Source organism: Lycium barbarum, chromosome 8 (assembly GCF_019175385.1).
Source record: "Lycium barbarum isolate Lr01 chromosome 8, ASM1917538v2, whole genome shotgun sequence".
Classification (NCBI taxonomy): Eukaryota; Viridiplantae; Streptophyta; class Magnoliopsida; order Solanales; family Solanaceae; genus Lycium; species Lycium barbarum.
Window position 1 is genome coordinate 83,627,009 of NC_083344.1, and position 8,675 is coordinate 83,635,683.

The 8,675-nt window shown below is 36.2% G+C and overlaps 1 protein-coding gene across 1 annotated transcript; it reads left to right on the forward strand.

The window, feature by feature from the left end:
• Positions 1 to 1,733: 1,733 nt before the first annotated feature.
• Positions 1,734 to 3,204, forward strand: LOC132606247 (UPF0496 protein 1-like). Its single transcript, XM_060319656.1, has one exon. The coding sequence runs from the start codon at positions 1,893 to 1,895 to the stop codon at positions 3,054 to 3,056; it is 1,164 nt and encodes a 387-aa protein (XP_060175639.1). The 5' UTR covers positions 1,734 to 1,892; the 3' UTR covers positions 3,057 to 3,204.
• The last annotated feature ends 5,471 nt before the right edge of the window (positions 3,205 to 8,675 follow it).

Below are 8,675 nucleotides of genomic sequence, written 5' to 3' on the forward strand. Positions count from 1 at the left end.
CAAAAAAAGGGAGCTCCTTTAACGCAGTACAATAAAATACTGCGTTAAAGGACTTAATTGCGTCGTTACAGTTAAGGCGGTTAAGTCCTTTAACGCAGTAAAATACTGTGTTAAGGTTATTATTGTACCATATTTTTTTCCTGGGGTATTTTGGTTCCGGACTCATAGAAAGCATACTCAAGCATTTGGAAAGAGAAACAGTAACTACCACAAATAATACGGTAATTGAAATACAAGAAATATCAAATATTAACAAAAATCGAAGGACAAAAAACTACATGAGTAATACTATGACTACTAGTATGAAAAGATAAGTGTGACAACGCTCTACTACCTACTAATCTTCTACCCTATTATATGTCCTCCACATCTCATATCTAAGATCATGTCCTCGGTAAGGTAAAACTGCATCACATCCTGTCTAATCACACTGCTCTGCAATACTTAACGGCCTAACTCTACCTCTCCTGAAACTATTCATAGTCAACCTCTAACATCTCCGCACTAGGATATCTGTGCATCTCCTCTTAACATGCTCGAACCATTTTAGTCTTGCTTCCCGCATCTGGTCCTCCACCGAGGCCACTCCCATCTTGTCTCTGATATCTCTATTTCTAATCGTATCTCTCATAGTATGGTCACACATCCATCATAGCATAACTTTCACCTTCTGATAGTGAGATTTCTTGACTGTACAACACTTTATCCCTTGGAACATGGTGGGTCAAAAGAAACAAATATTTTATTTCTTAAATTTGACCAACCACCTTATTATCTGTTGAAACTTTAAAATCCCGAAATAGTTTAATGGAATAAACCTCAGTGCAGAGCTAGCAAAAAGAATTAAACATTTCTTAAATTAGAGCAGCCACCTTACTATGCTATGAAAATTTAAAATAACAAAATATTTTAATGTCATAAACCTCAATGCACAAGGTACAACGTTTCAAAAGAAGACAGTACGCTAATTTAGAGAATAATTTACATTGCCTCATCAAAATCTGTCAGTATATCCCGTCATATATCTACCATGTCTTTTTCTGACAATCAAAGAAGATTCTAAGCAATCATTTGGAGGTAAATTTAATTTTAACTTGAAAAAAAAAGAAGAGTTTTTTATAATAAGATAAAAAATAATTTCTGAAAGTTGAAATTGTGTTTTGACATACATTTTCTTGAAAACAAATTGAAGTTTTGTCTAGTCTAAGGGCCCGTTTGGCCATAAAAAAATTTCACTTTGTTTTTCGGAAAATATTTTCACTTTATTTAAAAATCAATATGAAAATTCCAAATATAACTTGAAGTTGTATTTAAAATTTGAAAAACATCAAAAAACTTATTTTCACCTTAAATACGTTCAAACAACTAAATATTCTTTGCAAAAACTATAATCAAACTCTATCTTCAACTCGAACTCTAAAATACCAAATAAAGTGAAAAATATTTGATTTTCCTGGCCAAACGCCTACTAAATCAGTTTTTGAAACTTGAAAAATTCATCTTCAAAAAGTGCCAAAAAACTGATCACGTTTTATAACGAAATAATGTTTTCAAAATATATTTTTAAAAAATGAAAAAATAAAATAAATTATGGCTAAAACAATCCTCTTTTTCCCAATTTACCCCTCAACTTGACTTTGTCATCTCATTCACCCCACCCCCCGGTCCACCCTACCCCACCACCCACTTTGTCTTTGTTATCATCTCCTTCCTAGCAGGTAGCAGCTTACGACCCCCCACCCCCGCCCACCCGCCCACTCCCTCACTCACAAATCTTAGAAATGAATTTTCATGACTCCTTAAACCCACTTCTCTAACTTGGTTTTTTTTTCACATTTTCCTCAGAACCCCCCATTTCAACAAACACAAATTTGTTTGTTTTTCAAGAAAAAATGGGTAATCAGTGCACTAAACCCAACAACCATAGCCCACCTCGTCCAGAAATTAGCTCAAATTGTGAAGTTTCACCGGATCTAAGCTCATACCAATCAGCATGTGAAGAAGATCCAGAACTTCAACGTTTTGATTCACTTCTTCAATCAAGAGCATCTTTAGCTCTCAATTCCATAGCTGTTAACATGTTGGATTATAGGTCCCTTTCTCTTGATTCTTTACGGGAGGTTACTTCATGTTTCTTAGATATGAACCAAGGTGTTGTGTCTTTCATTCTTGAAAGTAAAAAAGACATATGGAAAGACCCTGATATATTTGATCTTGTTAAGGATTATCTTGACAGTAGTATTCACATTATGAATTTTTGTACTTCCCTTGATGATTGTCTTGAACGTGCACATAATAGCCAGTCTATAATTCTAGTGGCACTGACTAAGTTTGAGAATGAGAGAAATGAAGGGGATTCAAAGGTTCTATTTTTGGAAACTTTGGAACAATTGAAGAGTTTTCAGGCTGCTGGTGACCCTTTTACTGCTAAGTTTTTCTCATCATTTCACTCAGTTTATTTGCAGCAAGAAGCTTTATTGAGCAAATTGAAGTCCAAAAAGAGTAAACTTGATAAGAAGTTGAGTAGAGTGAAGACTTGGAAGAGAGTGTCCAATATAATATTTGCTACTGTGTTTGTTTCTGCTATAATTTGCTCTATTGTTGCTGCAGCTGTGACAGCGCCACCGATTGTGACAGCGTTGGCAGCTGCAGCTTCAGTGCCGTTGGGGACAGTTGGGAAATGGATAAATTCAATGTGGAAGAAGTATGAGGATGAGTTGAAGAGGGAGAGGGAGGTATTGACTTCAATGCAGGCTGGTAGTTTTGTTGTGATTCAAGACTTGGAGCATATTCGGGTTTTGGCAGATAAATTGCAAATAATATTCGAGGGGTTGTTAAGTAGTTCTGATTTCGCAATCAGTGGTAGTGATGCGGTCACGAGTGCAATGGAAGAGGTTAAGAAGAATGTGAATGGCTTTTCAGAAACCATTGACGTTTTGAGCCAGCATGCTAAAAAGTGTAACCAGGATATTAGGATGGCACGAGCAGTGATCTTACGTAAGATTGTCAGTCAAGCCAGTAGCTCGAATCAGGGCTCTGGTATGTTCTTTGATTGACAGTAGCTATCTTGCTGATTTTCCTTTGCTTCATATACCATGTAAACATTGTAAAAAGTTCGTCCTGACTGTGTTCTGTTGGGTCTGTTGATTTGAGATTTCTGACCCCTGCAGAAAATTAAGTTATAGTCCTCAATTTATTAGTCTATCTCTTTCGACTTACTGTTTTCAATTGAGTTACTCTATATAGTTGATGACAGATGACATTGGTGCTATAAAAGAAGAAATTTTACACCATTAAGGAATGCAATATGCTGTTTTCTAGTTGATAATGACCTTATTTTGTCCACCTGATTGGTAAAAATGATGCTTTATCTCTTCTTTCCGTCATCTTTTTCAATTCTTTAAAGGTTGTAAAAGTTGGAAATAACTCTCAAAGTGGTACTATGCCATTTTTGTAAAAGATTGTTAGTCTAGTTTTGAGCAGAACTAAGTGGAAGAGTTCATTAAGGAGTTCTAGAGCTGATTACAAACCCTATGTTGTTGATGTCCATCTCTGCCATGGAAGGGCTACATTTTAGCAATATTGTGTCATTTTGTTACTCGTCGTGATCAAGGAATATTCTTGATGGTTCATTATCAGTACAGGATGAAGTCCTCACTTCATATATCAGAAGAAAATGAGAAAATTAAACAATAATGCCTTATTCATGGTTATGAGAAGTCTTCTTTCTTATGACTTAGCTTGGGAAGCTGTATACCCTTTTTGCAGTTATCTCTTTTAGAGATGACTCCTTGTTTAACATTTGTTGAAACTAAAAAAAAAAAATTCAAGGATTTGATGAGGCCTTAAGAGTTGATAACGGCACGGATAGCGGAAGACTTAAATTAGAAGTTAGAAAGGGAGAAAAATTGATTCTTGAGAGAAGAACAGAAGTTCAAGATTTGATACTTGAAACCTCGTTTAATAGTAAAAGAAGAAGTTGAATCAATTCAGAAGAAGAAGAATAATATGAGGGAGGGAACTCAAACAAGGAATCTTACCACCGGAGAATCCAAGATGCGGTTCAAAGTAGAACAAAAAGGGCGAACCTAAAGAGAACTCAAAGGTCTCCACAAGCCAGAAGGCTAATAATATTAATATTAATCAAACTTAGTTACAATTAGCAGAAAACATCCTTTATATAGGAGTCTAGAAATGGGCTGCCATCCCCTTGAAATTATCAATGGTGTAGTCAAACTAAATTAATAAAGTGCAACTTCCTAGGTGCATAGAAGACTACCATCCCTTTGTTCAATAAAGGATTAAACACACTCAAAATAGCATTAAATGAGCTTCTAGAATCACTAAATTGAGCTGCAGATTTTGCTCCTTCTTTGGACAGATTTTGGGCCACAATCCAACTCTTCTTGGTCTTCAATTTGGGCCTCAAAATAGTCATAAGGCTTCTCCAAAAGACCTATTTTTGCTGGGGCTCTTCTTCAATCATAAGACATTTTTTCGTTGTTAATTTCAGCCCATTAAAGCATCTTCATATTCCAGGTCTTCAATGGATTTAGCTTTCTTGGATGCTATCAAGAGTCCTTGATCCAGTAGAAACTTTGGCTACATAACTGTAAGAGTAAAAGTTGGTATTCTTTGCACTCCTATAAGGATGATAATCTTTTCAAACTTTCAGTAAATAACTTCTTGACATTGGCAAGGCTTTAAGTTATTTTAAATTTATTAAACTAATGGTTTTAATTTCCAAAGAGAAGCTGATTAACTGTTGGACAAATGACAACTATATATAAAGATTTGAGATCAACAAACCTCCGGTCCAGTATGCTCTCAAATTTGTGCATGGCATTTGCTACTGCCAAAGCCATTCTTCATCTTTAATAGTAGTTCTAAAACCGACCCGCAAGGGGTGGCTGAGTTGCTTCAGCAAGTGGTTTCCCACATGGGAGACCTGGGATCGATTTCCCTCGCCAAAAACCTTCTCAGTCTGAGCTCGTCGTACGGGGCTTGACTAGTGCGGTTTACATCTCCTACGTGGTTTGTGGGCTATGCACTATGAGCGGGGCTTACTCAGAGCACACCCAAAGGGTAGCAGCTGCGAGTTCCCTAGTTCACAAAAAAATAAAACAGTGGTTCGTAAACCGATGGTACTTCCAAGAGCAATATTTCATGGTTGATTAACTGTTGGACAAATGACAAATATATATAAAGATTTGAAATTTAACAAACCTCCGGTTGCGCGTGCTCTCAAATTTGTGCATCGCATATGCTTCTGCTAAAGCCCTTTCTTCATCTCGAAAACTATTTCTTAAACCGATGGTACTTCCAAGAGAAATATTTCATAGTTGATTAACTTTTGGACGAATTACAACTTAATCTCGAAATGATAAGATTAAGCCCAAAAACATCAGGTCGTATGTGCTTTCAACTTTTTGCGGGGGCATATGTTGCTGCCAAAGCCCTTTCACCTTATATACCAGTTCCATGTGGAACTCTATTGAGTTACTGTGTGTTATATGCTAGAAATCATGGAAGTCGCCAGGTGAATCCTTGTATCCTACACATTTCAGCTGTAACTATCAAGTCATGCATAGCCAACTAGTTTTTTTTTTCTTCTTTCGGTTTTGTTTTTGTCATGTCTTCCTTTTCTTTGGAGTGTTTGGAGGGTTGGTTGTGGGAGCTTTTCGTTTCTTTCGAGAGCCGGGTGAGGTGGTGGGGAGCAGATCACCATTTCCTTGACATATGAAATGTCAGCTTTAAGTTCCTTTGTGACATTTATAGGTTTTATTTACAGGGTAGCATAGAAAAATGGTTTAGCAGAGTTTACTTTATTCATCCTAATTTGCTAGCTTGCGCCTGCTGGATCGTCTTCTTGGTTTTGGATGTTTGTCAAACTGCACGACGTCAAACAGTTGTATGAAGTCAGTAATGGGGCGAAAAATGCATTCTATTTCTATTTTAAATACTGTTCAGTAGAAAAAGCAAATTCTTCAGTACCTGAGTGATTTGGCTTTCTTATGTTTCCATCTGAGGAGGGGATAAAATTCCTAATTTCAACCTTTTTAGTCGATACCTGATAATTGCTGATTGTTTCTTGGTTATTCTTTGTTCTTCCATATTCTGTGATGATTTATAGGATCTTGTTTCTGCATCCTATTTCCGTCCTATACAGAGACATGCCTAATTTTAACCTAAAATAGAAAACACAAATGTCCTATTTCCTTCCCTACAATTGAGACATGGCTAATTCTAACCTAAAATAGAAAAGCCAATTTACTTTCCTGTATCACGATATCAACCTTTAATGTTGACCACCTTCATTGGGCGAAATTTCTTAACATGCTTGTCACTACCGCTGAGTACTGTTATTTACTTGCAGCATAATGCAATTGTATATTACTGTTCGTGAAGGAACAGTTTTGCTTTGGAAATATGCATAAGTTTCACTGGCATAATAATCTAGGATCTTATACGTGGTCCGAGAAATGGTCTTGTTTGCACTGCATCCAAATATTCAGTTTTAGTATAGGTCTTTGGAATGTCACCTGATATGTGTGCGCAAGTGCCATTATCTGTAACATAGTCTAGCATTGTTTAATAGTGTACTCTTTTCTATTCTGCCATGTTTGCAAGCATTGGCGTCTGTGATTCAGCTCTCCTATACTAACATTTGGTGTTTGATTAATTATTAAAGGGCTGTGTGTCATTTATATTTGAGTTTTGCTGGAAATTTGAAGCTCTGGAATTTTGGTAGAAGGAAAAAGAAGCGGACCAACTTTTCTGATGCACATTGTGTTTGTGCATCATTTTCCTAATCTTATGATGACCTTATTGTAATACTCCGTAAATCCGGATTAGGTGTGAATGTGTTAAATGAATGTTACCGTAAATTTTTTTGCCATATGATGTCCCATGGGGATGAGTTTGGATGAAAATAGTTGTTTGGGAATCAAGTTGGATAGTGAGGTGCACAAGATTCAATAGAATCGACTAAGTTTTCGATAAGTCTGTCTTCCAGCCTAATTTATTGAAAATCTGCTGGGGATTTGAGAAAACTCAAAACTTGAAAGTTGTAGCCCTTTGAAATACTTCCATCGATTTATGGTGGAGGTCAAATGGACATCTGTACAAAAAGTTATGACCGCTTTACTGAAGGGTTGCAGAGCAGTTCGCTAGAGCGAAATGCAAAGTAGATGGCATTCTGTGACGCATTTGGGCCAAATTTTCCATCCCAAAGTTCCCAACATTTTGTTTCGAATGTGCGTTAGCATCTGCGACCGCAAAATGCGATCTGCGGCGCAAACGCCAGCGCAGACGTGCCCGAGACTCATTAAAAGTCGCGTTTTTCCGATTTTAATTCCATTTTTTAGTTTTCCAAGCACTATCACGACTTTTCTCTCCTCTCCTCATCTTCTCACATCAAGGTAAGTCTCCCTCATGTATTCTTAAGTAATTCTAACACTTACCTATGGATTCTTAACAAGATTCTACGCTACAATCATAGGTTGGGGGTGTTCATGGTGAGGTTTGACTCGGTTTTTGGTTAAAACTAAACCAAACCAATTAAGGCGTTTTTTTTAATATTCAAACCAAACCAAACCATTATCGTATAAATTCTATCAGTTTCGATTTTGTCTGTTTTATCGGTTTGGTTCGGTTTTTACGGGTTGTAATGATGTATTTTATAATGCAAAAAAATTGATACAAGTGAGGTACAAAATTTTCATATTATTTGCAATATAGAGCAGCTCAAAAGCAACATAAAAGAGAATCCAACTGTGTGTTTCTCCTTTTTTTTTTTTTTTTTTTTTAATAACTTACATACATGAGGAATAACCAAAAAACCAATAAAAATGTTGCATATTCCCATAATGAACAAATGAATGAATAAGATTAATAGATCTAGGGGATGATACATTATAAGGAACTAACCTCAATAACTGCTAGAGTGGAAGAGGACAGAAGACCATGATTCAACTATATATAATAGAGCAAGTGATGCAACAGTACCAATGAATTGGAGAAGCATTACAATACCCAATCTTGACCACTATGTAGCATTATTGCAACCATTTTCACTACATATGTTCCTAGGCAATTTTCATACCCCCCTATGTAAATTACAAAAGTTTTAATTCTTCTTTTTATTTAAAAGAAAAAAATAACATTACAATACCCAATCTGCAAGTAGACGGCGTTGAAGCCGTCGCTATCTGCAAGTAACGTCCATGAAGACGTCACTATCTGCAAGCAGATGTTCATGAAGTGTCTTTGCAAAATAAAATTTCTCCACCTAGCTTACTGATTGTAGTTACACAAACGATAATCTTATCCACAAATAGTACAACCTCCACAACAGCAAACTTAAGAAGGCTAGCCCCTAAAAGGTTAATTATATACATTACTTTTCATTAATCAAGTTGAACAAAATAACAAGGCCTTTAAAAAATCCTCCGAATGATCAACACAAAAGAATCATATACCCGACTGTCACCAAAGAAAGGTCATTTAGTTGCTTTCATAAAAGTGTGATTAAATACAAAAAGGAAGTCAATAGCAGAATCCAAAAGTACTTCTGGTGAAAGCAAAACCCTGAAAATTAACAACCAAAGAGAAAAATAGTTGCACTACGAATTTCAATTGCAACATCCAAACTAATCAATGCTCAAGGTTGTGTC

What these genes read in the sequence shown, in the direction of transcription:
- LOC132606247 (XM_060319656.1), top strand. Translation starts at nt 1,893, where the DNA reads ATGGGTAATCAGTGCACTAAACCCAACAACCATAGCCCACCTCGTCCA.